At 39.0% G+C, this 15,373-nt stretch overlaps 1 protein-coding gene and 1 long non-coding RNA gene across 2 annotated transcripts in view; both read right to left on the bottom strand.

Annotated features, from left to right (window-relative positions):
* Positions 1–15,373, bottom strand: part of LOC139945711 (uncharacterized) — a 98,984-nt gene that overhangs the window by 25,269 nt on the left and 58,342 nt on the right. The gene's annotated exons all lie outside the window — the stretch shown is intronic.
* LOC139946146 (uncharacterized) lies at positions 6,970–8,989 on the bottom strand. The gene has a single exon (XM_071943764.1). The coding sequence runs from the start codon at positions 8,724–8,726 to the stop codon at positions 7,548–7,550; it is 1,179 nt and encodes a 392-aa protein (XP_071799865.1). The 5' UTR covers positions 8,727–8,989; the 3' UTR covers positions 6,970–7,547.

The raw sequence follows: 15,373 nt of genomic DNA, 5'->3' as shown, positions 1-15,373 counted from the left end.
CTTACACTGCCAGCAACTGTATGTTAGCAAAACCACCTGTAATGTCCCTTTAAAGACAGTGGACACTACATGTATTGGTAATTGTCAAAGACTAGTCTTCTCACTTGGTGTATCTCAACATATGCATAAAATAACAAACCTGTGAAAATTTGAGCTCAATCGGTCATCGAAGTTGCGAGATAATAAGGAAAGAAAAAAAACCCTTGCCACACGAAGTTGTGTGCGTTGAGATGGTTGATTTCGAAACCTCAAATTCTAAACTTGAGGTCTCGAAATCAAATTCGTGGAAAATTACTTCTATCTCAAAAACTATGGCACCGCAGATGGAGCTGTTTCTCACAATGTTTTATACCATCAACCTCTCCCTATTACTCGTCACAAAGAAAGGTTTTATGCCAATCATTATTTTGAGTAACTACCAATAGTGTCCACTGCCTTTAAGAGGAAATGATCAGAACGTATCACTAACAAATATTGAAGGTATTTCATTTGCTGATTAATTGTATTCATATTTAAAAAGAGAAAAAAAAGAAGAAAAAAAACAAACTCGAATGCAGCCATGCAGATGCAACATGGCGGTCAAAATTATAATGAGTTAACAATTTCATATTCCGAAAACAACATACAACAGCCTTTAAAAACATCAACTCTAATACCTACTACTATACAACTAAAACGACAATGCGCACGAAACAGGTCGAACTAAATGAAAAGCAAAAATACATTAAAAAAAATATGTCCCTGGTCATGCGTCTTTATTTCATCTTTTATTTTCCACACCACCATATCACAAAATATCGGGCAACTTTTGCCATCGCAGGAAATAAACATCAATTCGTCCAAATTATTAAATTTCCTTGGATAAGGCTTACACCAGTGTTGAAGAATGTTTTTTTTCATGAGAAGAAAGTAATGTCCACAGAATGGCTGCAAAGAAGAGCTAGATGAATTCACAGCTTTAAAGTTAGCGACGCCTCTCTTCGAAAATCAAAGTTAATCATGGTGTCCTCATAGAGTCAACCCCTTAAAGACAGTGGATACTATTGGTAATTGTCAAAGACTAGTCTTCACAGTTGGTGTATCTCAACATATGCATAAAATAACAAACCTGTGAAAATTTGAGCTCAATCGGCTGTCCAAATTGCGAGATAACAATGAAAGAAAAAACACACTTGTCACCCGAAGTTGTGTGCTTTCTAATGCTTGATTTCGAGACCTCAAATTCTAAACTTGAGGTCTCGAAATCAAATTCGTGGGAAATAACATCTTTCTCGAACACTACATCACTTCAGAGGGAGCTGTTCCTCACAATGTTTTATACCACCAACCTATCCCCATTACTTGTAACCAAGAAAGGTTTTATGGTGACAATTATTTGGAGTAATTACCAATAGTGTCCACTGCCTTTAAAATAAACAAAGATTGCTAGCATTTTTATTATCACCCAAGCTTAAATCTACAATCTGCTTATAAATAATATTGTCCTGCCCCAGATATTCATAACGGTAATTACAAACTGCACGCCCTCACGCTCACCCCACTAATTCCGACTCCTTTTATGATTTTGTTTTTTGATAATCATAACTTCTCCCCTGCTCCATGGTAATTGATACAAACCCCAGAGATAAACCCCGTAGAACGGTCCTGAAGATGCCCAGCACCGATAACCCAAATTCGTTTTCGATTTCTGGTGATAACGGCGGGTCGTTTCCACCCCACTGAACATTAGCGAAGTACTTATTTTGGCGTGGTTCCCGAGACGAGATAGAAGAAGAAGAAGATGACGACAGCAATCCTAGCATTTGAAAATTATTGGATTGGATTGGAATAACCCAGTGAGAACCAATTCCATTTTTGACAAACAATGTTTAAAGGCACTGTACTCTATCGGTTATAGCTCAAAATAATTTTAGCAGGTGCGACTGGTGCCCGACTCGTCTTTCGCCCAAAGAAGAAATTTCCAAAGCAGAAAAGAAGCATGACAGCGTTGCTTTTAAACGTCAACCTTTGGAATTTTGATAGTCTGGTTGAATGTTAAGTTTGTTGCCAAATAGATACTTTTTTATAATGAGATAACGCCTAAACATCACAAGGCAACGGACGGCCACGGATACACAAGTTCATATCATACATTCATTCATTTCAATACATTTATTTCAATGTTGCCATAAAGTTACATTTGTGTACATCATTAAAGCTAATATACATGATAATGACTAAATAATGGCAAACCACAGATGTAGTCAAGACAATAACAATTTACACCGAAGTTGAGTAAATAATGACAAACAGGACAACATCTAGGCATAGGGTGAAGCAAGGCTTTTGTTCCCGTATGGATGTAGGTTATTGGTTGTAGCATTGGTTTTATCCTCTATAGGAGCCTGGCTGGTTGTGGTAGAGCAGCATGAACCACCCTTCAGACTAGAAATGTTGGTTAAGTGCCTTACCCAAGGCATAGAGAATGGGCACATGTCATGACTGGGGTTTGAACCCATAACTCTGCCGCTGACAACACTAGAACTTGTGTCCGGTGACATACAAGCCCATGGAACCAAATGGGGGGGGGGGGGGGTTAGGGGAATGTAGTCTGGTACCTTCTCTTTACAATGTAATGTATGTACTACATAGCGCCTTATCGGTCACCCCTCTGGATATGGGGTTATAACAAACGAAATACGAAGAAGGAAGTGACCTTATGGTACTCGTTCTCAAATACCTAACGATGACCCCTTTAAAACAAATCCGTCAGCCAATCTCCCGTTGAAAGGTAAACGTAACCAAACCGAGGTTGGAGATGAAATTAGTCTGGTACCCCAGTATAATGGTACGATGGTATAATGGGTATCAGTTTTGCTGTGGCACATGGGGAACACAACCAATATGATATCGGGATAGAAATGATCATGTTCTCAGAATACCTTTGGTGTCCTCTTTAAAAAAAATTAAACCACCAGTCAATCCTTAAAGAAACAGGTCAGGAGAGCTAAGACGCCCCGGGATCCGCATGCTCCAGTGTACTTCAACCTCTTGGCACCGAGTCGCAAAGTGACATTTACACCTTGGGGATGGTTATGCAAAACATTTTAAGTCAATGTTGACGTTTTCTGATAGGCTTTCTTGTCATAACGCAGGATTTACATGTGTGTTGACATTAAGCCGCGCCTTAATGCATAAGCAAAAGAAGATCACCCCAGGGCACTATACTTGGGACAACAGCGCCCGCGATATACATAACCCGGAAAAACACGCTGCTGGGGCGAGAGGGTCTGATGTGCCGGAGTTTATGAACCAGTAGTGCCGCAGACGCTCCGTGAAAATGATCCAATTGACCTGTTTGCGCCGAGTCTGAACGCTAGGGCGCCTCGAGCTAATCGGTTTTCTATTCTTTCATGACGTCAGTCTTATGTCACAACCGTTGATGGAGAGGAAGTGAAACACTCACATATAACCCCCCATCATAGCTTGTTTTTAAAACTCCCATTTCCAAGGCAATTCCCCTCCCCTGATCCTCCACATCTCTTTATTATTATTGGTAATGATAATACAGGACTCGCTTTTATTGATTGACTTCTAACAAACATCACCTCTTCCCATCAAATTGTTTGTTCCTGAGGGCTCAGTCTGATCTGACACCGATATATTATTCTGGATTGTTGAGAAAGCAAGGTTCTAAGTACGTGCCCTACTTCCAGCATCTATATAATATGCAGGGGGAAAAATAACACACACTGCTCCTAGCAATGGTTTCTCTGCCACCCCTCTTCCTCCCACGTGGTCTGTCCCCTGCCTCCAGGGCATGGAATAGTTATTATATCTACAGCCTGGAATCCAGGTCAATCGAGTCAATGATAGAACAACATTATGATAGCAAATTTACAGGCTCTGCTTGCCTCTAATCAACCACAACTCTGGCTTCAATTCAGTGTGTGTTAGAGAGTGCATCCCCAGTGCGCCACCTGCAACAACGTTGCTCACAACGTACAGATGGTGTCAAATCTAATCAAACACGCTCTACTTAAGTCTCCTGTAGTGACAAAACGGTAACAGAAATCCAAGTCAAAGATTGTACATAAAGCAAACTCTCAGTCAAATGTATGTATTTATTTTTAATAAACCAATATTTAAATGTCAATGAAGGATTAAAGTTTACAATTAAGACTTTGATTTCTAGGCAATTGACACTATTGGTAGTTACTCAAAATAATTATTGCCATACAACCCTACTTGGTAACGAGTAATGGGGAAAAGTTGATAAAGTAAAACATTGTGAGAAACGGCTCTCTCTGAAGTGACGTAGTTTTCGAGAAAGAAGTAATTTTCCACGAATTTGATATCGAGACCTCAGATGTAAAATTTGAGGTCTCGAAACCAAGCATCCGAAAGCGCACAACTTCGTGTGACCAATTGTGTTTTTTCTTTCATTTTGATCTCGTAACTTCGACGACCAATTGATCTCAAATTTTCACAGGTTTGTTATTTTAAGCATAAAATATGTTGCGACACCAAGTGAGAAGACTGTTCTTTGACAATAACCAATAGTGTCCAGTGTCTTTAAGACGAAAACTCTCAGTCCAAGCTATTGTATATTCATTTAATAAAATAATAATTTTAACTTGAATGGGGGTTCTAAGTTAACACAAAAGTCAATTTTGATTACCAATTTTTGTTTTTACAGGAATAACAAAGAAGAAAGAAAAACAAGAAAAATAAACAGAGCGTGCCTTTCGAGTGAGGCTCAGGTTCCCATTGCTTTAGCGTGTGAATGAAACGTAACATGTCCCAAAGCTCAAAATATGCGCAAGATTGCACAATAATGTCCCCCCTCAAGTTACTTTCCCTTTGACAACTGTAATTAATTGAATCGGCTTAGTTTTCAAGAAAAGCATCTTTAAACAAGCCGGGCTGTGAGTGATTGACAGAGTGGTCACGCTTTCCAGTGTTAAATTTATATGCTGATTATTCATGCATGCTCTACAACACACGAATTTGTTTTCAACAAAAATGCACAATTTTTGCATTTTCATGCGGAATGATGTTCTATACTCCATTTTTGTCAATTTGTTGTCAGCAGACTAAAATGTACAATTTGCAATATGGTTTTAAACAAATCACTGGATACACTGCTTAACAAAAACAACCGTAATTGTGACGATTTTGTTGACCCACACGTCACGGGCTCCCAGTTCTAGGTCACCTTGTGTACACTTCCAATGGACTCTGGGGACACGACCATGATGATTTTACGACATGCAATGAAGCGTGTAGCTTTGTGTGGAACAGTAGTAAAATATACACTATCCATTCATGGAGGAAGTTCCTCCATGATCCATTGTATAACCGTTTAAGGCAAAATATACCTTACAATAAAACTAATCTGGATGAGAAATTTTGATTTCCTTACAATAAAACTAATCTGTGAAATTTTTATTTCAATAGAGAGATAGCATTTTTGAGATATGGCAAAAAAAAAAAAAATGGAGCGGGTTGTGTTGACCATGGAGGAAGAAAATCTCTTCCTCCATGTGTTGACGCAGGAATAAAACCAGTTTTTTGGAGCACACAATCTGAGAAACGTTTCATAAATAAAATGTTCTCAGATTGAGTGCCCTCTCTCTCTGAAACCACATCCCTCAGAAGTGAATTGTTTCACAATATTATACATTATCAACAGCTGCAATGCATTTTAGTCGAGTATGTTTTGATGGTAATTAATTTTTGGAGTAACTACCAAAGGCGTACTGTCCTATACTGAGACTTTATGCCTCGCGTTCTTAAAGACACTGGACACTATTGGTAATTGTCGACGAACAGCCTTCTTACTTGGTGTATCTCAACATATGCATAAAATAACAAACCTGTGAAAATTTGAGCTCGTTTGGTCGTCGGAGTTGCGAGATAACTATGAAAGAAAAAAACACCCTTGTCACTCGAAGTTGTGTGCTTTCATATGCTTGATTTCGATACCTCAAATTCTAAACTTGAGGTCTCGAAATCAAATTCGTGGAAAATTACTTCTTTCTCGAAAACTACGTCACTTCAGAGGGAGCCGTTTCTCACAATGTTTTACGCTATCAATCTCTCCACATTACTCGTCACCAAGTAAGGTTTTATGCTAATAATTATTTTGAGTAATTACCAATAGTGTCCACTGCCTTTAAAGGAACACGTTGCCTTGAATCGGTCGAGTTTGTCTTTGAAGTGTTTGTAAACGTTTGTTATAAAATGCGAATGGTTAGAAAGATGTTTTAAAAGTAGAATATAATGATTCACACAAGTATCCCTCGAAATTGCGTGGTATTCCTTGACTCCCATAAATGACCGACCGCGTTAGTTCGCAAAGTAAAAGGAAAACCACGCAATTTCGAGGTAAATTTGTGTGGATAATTATATTCTACTACATATATTAAAAACATCTTTCTAACCATATGCATTTTATAACAAACGGTTATAAACGCTTTTCGAAGACCAACTCGACCGATTCAAGGCAACGTGTTCCTTTAATTGAAGCCACTGGACACCGTTGGTAATTGTCAAACACTGGCTGTACTTTCTTGTGACCCAAAACATAATATATGAAATAAAAAACCTGTGAAAGTTTAGACTCAGTCGGGCATTGGAGTCACGAGAAAAAAAGTGGGAAAACTGAAACGTTTTCACTGTTTTCAAACGTTGAGTTTTTGACTCGGGAGATCAAAACATTTAACATCTCGTAGAGTTTCAAGAAAAACCATTTAAAGGGAGTTTCCCACCATGCCCGTATTCATAATTACAAGTGTATGTTCAAATAACAAAATATGTATACTTTTTAAAACTAATTTGCAGTTTTTGTTGACACTCTGAACTTAGAACTGATTTGTATATGCTAAGAACATAATGCCTTACTTATGAAGACGGATGTGACGTCGTGTGAGGGAAAGATGCACTTATTGATATCTTCGTGAGCACTACCCCCCCCCCCCCCCCCCATCCCCTAAACTTGGGCCCACTGTGATCTAAACTTTTGGTCTTACGAACTGAATGTTCGATTACAAAATGCAATCAAAACTACAACAACTTGGTTATCACGTAGGACATTTTACTGTTTAGACATCCGAAGCGGTGTTTTAACTGCTAAGCAGTGAAAATATAATTCAATATAAAAAAAAAATGAATGAAATCAGTGCGAAAGGCTACTTTTTGAAAACTACAACCTTTCAAATGCAATTCATTGTGATGGTTAAATTCAGTGTCAATTAAAATCAGTTGCACATTGCGTTTAAAATAAAATGTGTAGGAAAAAAATAAATAATGTGAGTTATAGTGAAAATACACGAGATAACAATTCAGAATAAAACACGTGGTCTGTAGAAAAGGTGCACTTTAAATTATAGCCAGTCTCTTGCGCCGTGGTGTGAATAACACAACTTGTACCCATGATATGTACACAGGGAATACGACTCATACTCGTTAATGTGTGTTCTCGTCATGTTAAAACCTTAAAACATAGTTATTGGCCTGACATTTCGACCAAAACAGAGTCTCTCTGGAAGGCTAATGTTACAAGTTCAGCTAACAGTCAGCGTCACTTTGGGTTTCGTAAAAGCTCCCATCATTGATAGCCCGGTGTTCCGTCTCGCAAGAGAGCGCCGAGCGGCCATTGAAGGAGGTACGGACTGCCGTCGGAGACCCCTTGAAGGCTGATCAGCAAGCGGTCCCCCAGCTTCCCCCGTCCCCGTCGGCACGGTGGTAGGTCTCGGCATACCGCGGCAAAGTTGTTCCTGGTACATCCTGAACAGCGCTGTAAGATAGTGATCTTGTCCGGGCTTACCCGGCCTGAAGACGAAACTCTGAGCGATGGACGATGGCTTGCCAACAGGGGGCGATTTGTTGTTAACGCCAGATCCTGCAGTCGATTCTCGTTGCTCTCTGAGTTCATGTTCCTTCTCTTCCAGACTTTGTACGAGAAGATTCATCTCTTCTTGCTGCTCCCTTTGATGAGAGAGGAGTCTACCTTCTTCGTGCCATTTAGCGACTCCGAGCGGAGGAAGGAAGCTCTTCACAAGTCTAGGGTGGTTTCCGAAGAGCGAAGCCCCGTCCAGTCCCATTCCGGAGAGTCTGTGAGAATGCGCAGTTCGTTTGAGCTCCTGGGCTAGACGATTTTGACTCTGCTTTGCCCACTCGGTCGAGTTCATGAAACATTCGTTGTCTCTAGAATTCACCGAGGACCGGCCCTGCAGGAGCAACACCCGAGCGCACCCGTAGTTGCCGGCTTTGGTCGCCAACAGCAGGGCAGTGCAACCCTGTTTGTTGCGGTGGTCAACCGGGACTCCATCTTTGACCAGGCTTCTCACGAGGAGTTCCAGACAGCCCCTCTGTCCGGTCACAGCGGAGAGGTTCAAAGGGGTATCGCCGTTCAGGTCTGGGACGTTCCTCTCCAAGTTGTCGTGGTCAAGTAGACAGGCCACGATGTCTTCTTTCCCGTTGATACACGAGTGGGACAAGACCGATCTACCGACAAAGTCCAAGCGATTCACGTCCGCTCCTTTCTTCAGTAACAGACGGATGACTCTCAATCCGAGTTCCTCAGACCCCATGGAACATGCGATCATCATGGGAGTCTTACCAGCAGAGTCTCTCTTATTCACGTCCATTCCCAGCCCGACAAGAAGCCTAACTTGACGAATCCTCTGGTCCAAGATGGCCCGGTGGAGCCCCGAACCTGACTGAACCCAAGTTTCGGACATTCTATAAAAATGCCTCTCCTCGCAAACCGGGGAAAAAACGAGAATTCTTACCGCTCACCACCGTGGACTGACCGGTGTCCAGCCATTTCTCCTAAAGCAATGTTTAAATCTCCAAGCACACAGTAGCAACTTGATGCCTTGGCACTCAAGCCCTATTCTATCACAACTGACCCCCCTTATCTATCATTAATACGCTCTAATCCCTAGTAGTCAGGGACGATTTGTATAAACCCATGTCAGTCAGACTGTTTCTTTACAACACCATGTCCCCCCATCATACCATTCCTTTGTGAAGTGATTTACCCAAAGTCATTTACTGTGCTGTAAACGCATGAAGGCGCTGATCCCATAGGTTGTCATGGTGTAAGCTATTGTTCTTGAAACAAGTTGACCATGAGAATTCCCTAACCCGAAATCGTCCCGAAATGCCAAATTCTGAGAAACAAACTTAATATTTTTTAAAGATAACCATTGCTGTTATCAACAGAGTTATATTTAATAGTTTCATAGAGGATAAGAACACTCCTCCATGATAGTATAAATAAATCAGCGCGTTGGTTTATCTGTATATCAGCACATAGCTCTCCACAACTGTTCAGAACACTGTTATGTAAATCGTAAGTTGGCTTTTGTTGACAAACTCGTGTAGCGTGGTTCCTACAACAGGCTCGACGCGTAAACAGTTTAGCAATTTGGGATCTCAAGTATCACAATTCCTTTTGTGGTGTATCCGAAACTCGATCGGGAAACTTGAGCAAGAGGTGGGAGGTTTCTCCAATGTGAAAAACTGAGAATTATTGTTCGGGGAAATATCATGAAAAGAAAACAAGAACAAAAGCTAAACAAATGACTTAGTATGTGTCTTTTAATTGATGGGGGTGTATATGCATAATGGGCACAGTAGCTCTATGGTCGGAGTCAGTTGACGCATCCCTTGCTCTATGGTTGAAGCGTGGGGCTTTATAGCCTCTTGGTTGAAGTAAAGGGAATTCTAGTGGGAAAAATCGGCCAGAAGCAAAACAAGGAAGAGGTAGCCATTTTGCAGTTTCTACAATAAGCATACAGACATGTGACGGCCATCTCTAATTTTCTCACATTCACTACAACGTGATCAAACTGAGGCTGGAAGGCGCAAAGGGGCAATCGCCTCGTGGTGGAATTTTGGGAGTCTCGTGGAGGAAGAACACTGCGATTTTGTTTCCTTCTCGCCAAAGGTTCCCTCGAAATGCTGGTATGGATAATGGTTTGCACTCAGTCAATTGCAGTTCCAAACTGTATGGGGATGCCCACTTGGTCTACAGTTCTTACGCCATTGAGATTTACAGTTCAATCCCCAAAGAACATAATAATTACAAGTGTAGAATATGAAGTAAAGAACTTAAAATTGAAAAACAAAACGATGAGAAAGGTTCCAATGTTATGCAAAAACTTACACTGTTAAAACGCGGGGGTTGTTGAAATAAACACAATGGGTGTACCACATGGGTGTAAAATAAAACCAAAGTGTTGGCCGATATTTAGCTTTATATAACCACAATGTTGTAAATTTGAAATCATGTTTTGGTATGTTTATAGGGACGAAAACTCGGTGTTAACTTTAACACCACATAATTTCCAGTGTACGTTCTCGAGAAAAGCTGTTATGCTTATAATAACTCACTTTTGTGTTAGTTGTTTGCAAAGTGTTACAGCACGTGTTATTATAACTTACTTAAAGTCCACGTGAACAGCAATCGAATAAAATGTCACCACTTTCCTTATTTACCCCTCCCCCTTTTAAAACCCCACCCTCCCCAAGCTAAATAATAAAACACAACTTGCACAGACATCGTCTAACGCCAGTAATGATTTACGTTATTATGCACGCCCAACCATAAAAATGTGTTTTACCCGACGTTGGATTTATGTCCGACGTATAATAAAGTGCAGGACCTTTTGTTTTGTTTTGTTTTGTGAAATGTAACTGAATCCATTCTGTGGAGAGGCGATTTTTTTTTTTTTTTTTTTTTTTTTTAGTAAGGATGAGCACTGACTTTTAACGATCAGAAAAGTAGGTTAATTATTCTGGAACACATTTTTAATGGTCGTTCGGGTCTAATGTACACTTATCTTGACGGCTTGATATACCCACCTGGCGGGTGGCATCTTAAAGGGGGAATTTACAACAAAATATTGTATTTTTGGAAGGTTGTATTTGTCTTTCCCTTCTGTGTTCACTTCAAATATCATTCACTTTGCAGTGGGTTCAGTCCTAGCCTTTCACCGCTGGGCTCTGGTTCGAATCCCACCTATATGAGCCTTGCGGTGTGGATGTTTGCAGTTTTCACAATGATTGTGATGGCAGGTTCTCCCCGATGTCTCTTCCCCAAAACTTCTATAAAACCTAACTTGTCTTCATCGTTGTATCTATATACAACGTATCTCAAAGACTTTGTGATGATGTGCAAGGTACTTTTTGCGGTTTTTTTATTTTAATAGTTATAACAAGGAGATGCCGTCAAGAAAAAGGCAAAGCAAATTTTAAAATTTGCCCTCCCAGACCTTGCTCAATAGAGTAAACATTCATATATTATACATTACACAGAAATCTAAAATGAATTCCATTTACCAATAGAGCTTGTTATATAATGAAGCCAAGGATGCCTCATTATATAGTTGTAAAAATTGTGATAATATCCAACAGACTCTTATCTTAAAGCCATTGGACCCTTTCGGTGCAGAAAAAAAAAAAGTTCACAGATTTACAAATAACTTACAGGGTTTACAGAAGGTAGTGGTGAAAGATTTCTCTTGAAATATTATTCCATGAAATGCTCTACTTTTTGAGAAAACATTAAAACAATATCAATTCTCGATATCGAGAATAACGGATTTATTTTAAACACATGTCATGACACGGCGAAACGTGCGGAAACAAGGGTGGGTTTCCCCGTTATTTTCTCCCGACTCCGATGACCGATTGAGCCTAAATTTTCACAGGTTTGTTATTTTATATATACGTTGTGAAACACGAAGTGTAGGCCTTGGAGAGTACTGTTTACCGAAAGGGTCCAATGGCTTTAACATCAACGAGTTATACCTTCTAAGAGTTGACTCACACGCATTACCATCAGACTCATTGCAGTCTGTCATGGAACACAAAATTTGACTGAGTGTGTGTTCTTCAAAAGTTATTGCAGTATTTCAGACGAGCAATATTATCTGAAGGACTGGAACTAATCTAAACTTGACAATGACTGATGGGCTTTCAGATTAAAACTGATACTTTTGCCTTTTGTTAAATCTGTATTTCATCTTATGATCTGTCATCAAAATAACCTAATTACAATAAATATGCAGGATTGTAAAGGTAAATCCCTATCTTATTACAAATGACCATTTAAAACTTTTCTTTCTGCTGGCACTAGATTTGCCCAGGGAAATTAGTTGCCGACAATGACATATGGTTCAATTATATGGTATTTAATAGATTCACTGACCGATGGTAATTTTATTATTGGGCTGGACGTTGATGCAGGAGATTATGAACACAGTTAAGTACACAAAAACATAACCAAACAAAAACAAAACCACAACAAGTCAAACCAAGGCCAACCAAACCAAACCAAAACCAAACCAAACCAAACCAACTCAACTTAAAATCAAACCAAACCAAATCAACTTAAAACCAAACCAAACGAAACCAAACCAAATCAAACCAAACCAAACCAAACCAAACCAAACCAAACCAAACCAAATCAACTTAAAACCAAACCAAACCAAACCAAACCAAACCAAACCAAACCACACCAAACTAAATAAACTTAAAACCAAACCAAACCAAACCAAACCAAACCAAACCAAACCAAACCAAACCAAACCAAACCAAACCAAACCAAACCAAACCAAACCAAACCAAACCAAACCAAACCAAACAAACCAAACAAACCAAACCAAACCAAACCAAACCAAACCAAACCAAACCAAACCAAACCAAACCAAACCAAACCAAACCAAACCAAACCAAACCAAACCAAACCAAACCAAATCAACTTAAAACCAAACCCAAAACGCAGAACAAACCAAATTAAAGGGTAGATGTACTTTTTCCTAACTAAAAAAAAACACAATGTCCACAGATTTACATTAAACTTACACAGTTTGAAGATTATGATAGTAGAAAGTTTCCATTGAAATGTTACTTACTGAGGTGCTGTAGTTTTTGAGAAGCGAGTAAAAGTAATAATTTTCGCCTCAGTTTTAGCATGTAGAAACGTATTAACCAGTTATGCTATGGTTTTGGTATAATATCATAACTGGTTAAGGGGATTTTACATGCTAAAATAATTTTGGTCTCATGAGACCAAAATGATTTTGTGACTTGTTTTACTCATTTCTCTAAAACTACACAACCTTAGTTAGTAATATTTGAAGGGAAGCTTTCCACTATCATTATCTTCAAACCCTGTAAGTTTAATGTAAATCTGTGGACATTTTGAAAAAGTACCCGAATCCTTTAAACCAAAACCAAGTTAATCTTGAAATCAAACAAAACAAAACACAATAAACCAAACCGAACCAGACCAAATAAATCTAAATAAACAAACAAAACAAACCGTACAACTAGCAACAAATAAAAAACAGAACAAAATAAACCAACCAAATTAATCTTGAAACTAAACCACAACATGTCGAACTTAACCCAAACCAATTTGATTTTTTTTTCTCTAGAAGACGATCAGAACATACTGATCGAAACGTCGAGTTGACACAAACGGTTCTTTTCAAAACTACCCCAACTCATTAGAGATAGCCATTACATGGTGATACCGCAAATCTTTCCATATAAAAAAACAAAAAAAACAAAAAAACAAGACCACAACTCAAACAAAACCAAGACATGAAAACTAAATAAAACCAAAACCAAAATCAAACCAAAACCAAAGCGCAATACGAATTGGCCTAAACCAATACTGATTTTTCAAACCAACATATCAATCTGCAAAGAGTTCCCACCGTTTGAATTTTATTTTTAAACATTGCTCCACACAACCCCCAAACAAGCAACGGAATTTCTCCACTCTCGGCTAAACGAATATATTCCCCTCTACACCAGCACTTAATTAATATTTCAGTGAGTTTTGAGTTGCTAGGGACGAGTCTTTTAATTTTAATGAGCTTCAAATCGAACGTTACAACTATAGTTGTGGATCAAGATACAAAAGACAATGAATCAATATTCAAGTGTTTAAAGGCACTGGACACCTTTGGTAATTGTCAAAGACCAGTAATCTCACTTGGTGTTTCAACACATTTATATGCATGAAAATGACAAGTCTGTGAAAAGTTTGACTCACATGGTCATCGAAGTTGCAAGAATGAGAAATCACCATTGTTGCACAATGGGCTTTCAGATGCCAAACAAGGCTTCGGTTCTGAAGTCTTTTAATATCATTTAAGTGAGAAAATACTTGCTTTTTCAAAAAAACACATTACTTCGGAGGGAGCCGTTTGTCACAATGGTTTAACTCCCAACATCTATCTGTTGCTCAATATGAAGTTTTATGCTAATAACTATTTTGAGTTATTACCAATAGAGTCTAAAGCCTATTAACTGTTTAAAAAAAACTTCCCATTTATTTTTGAACAAGAAAAAAAAAACCTTTCGAGAGTTTGGTTATAGACTTTCAAGAACACAATGCAGCCCATACTGGTGACATTATAATTTTACCTACGTGCAGTTTCTGATGTTTAAAATCAACTTGTTTTAAAATAACTGGCAGGCTAAAACGATGTCCGGAGACGGGTTTTCAATAAAATCCATGCATAATTTTAACATATCGCAAAAGGATCATCCTGTTTTAAAAGTGGGTCAAATTTTATTTCAACCTTGTAGGCACACCACAAGAAGTTGCTCACCAAGGAAAATTTTGATTGGCAGAAATGGTTTTCCAGCACGAATGCCATGCGCTTGATTGTGACTTGTACACAGAGTCTACCCTTCCCTAGTTAACTCTTTATTAGCTCTATCAAATTGGGACCCGTATTTCTTTTTACACTCAAAGTGCTTCTCCCCATCATCAACAGTCACAAAGTGCATGTATAGTAGAGACGTTCCTGGCAAAGTGTGCACCTCCTCACCCATGGTTCTTAACGATCTTTACCACAGACAAAAATAAAACTGCACTCTGCGTTGTTTTTCAATAAAGTGAGAAGACAAGAGAGGCGAGTTGTTGGCACAGATCCACCCCAACATACATTATTAAATCAGGGCATTTTGTTTACAAGCACAACCATTGAAACCCACCACACGCTGCCCTATACTAATCGATACCTGATCGATAGTGTATGTTTGGAGACTGGCCTGGCCTCATTGAGGAAACCACACGGATCGATAACACAGTCCAGAGATCATCTTCATGGCCCATAGAGGATGCAATAGGCCATTCCATGCTAAACTTTTTCAATCGATAAACACGTATACATTACTCGTCGTATTATGTCTGGCCGGCCAACCAGGGACAACTCGTCCTTAATTTCTTTTCTGTGTAGTACAGAATTGCCACCCTTAAAAAAATTCTGATTCTTTCTTAAGGATTTCCTTTTTTGAATCGATCTAGAGTTTATAATTCCCTATTGAAAATCACTATGACAGTGGCAATTTTGAT

This window comes from Asterias amurensis, chromosome 13 (assembly GCF_032118995.1).
Source record: "Asterias amurensis chromosome 13, ASM3211899v1".
Lineage (NCBI taxonomy): Eukaryota > Metazoa > Echinodermata > Asteroidea > Forcipulatida > Asteriidae > Asterias > Asterias amurensis.
The sequence above is the reverse complement of the archived record's forward strand: the minus strand, read 5'-3'. Positions and strand labels throughout refer to the sequence as shown.

Bases quoted from the DNA above. Each gene is read 5' to 3' on its own strand.
- LOC139946146 (XM_071943764.1), bottom strand. From the start codon at position 8,726: ATGTCCGAAACTTGGGTTCAGTCAGGTTCGGGGCTCCACCGGGCCATC.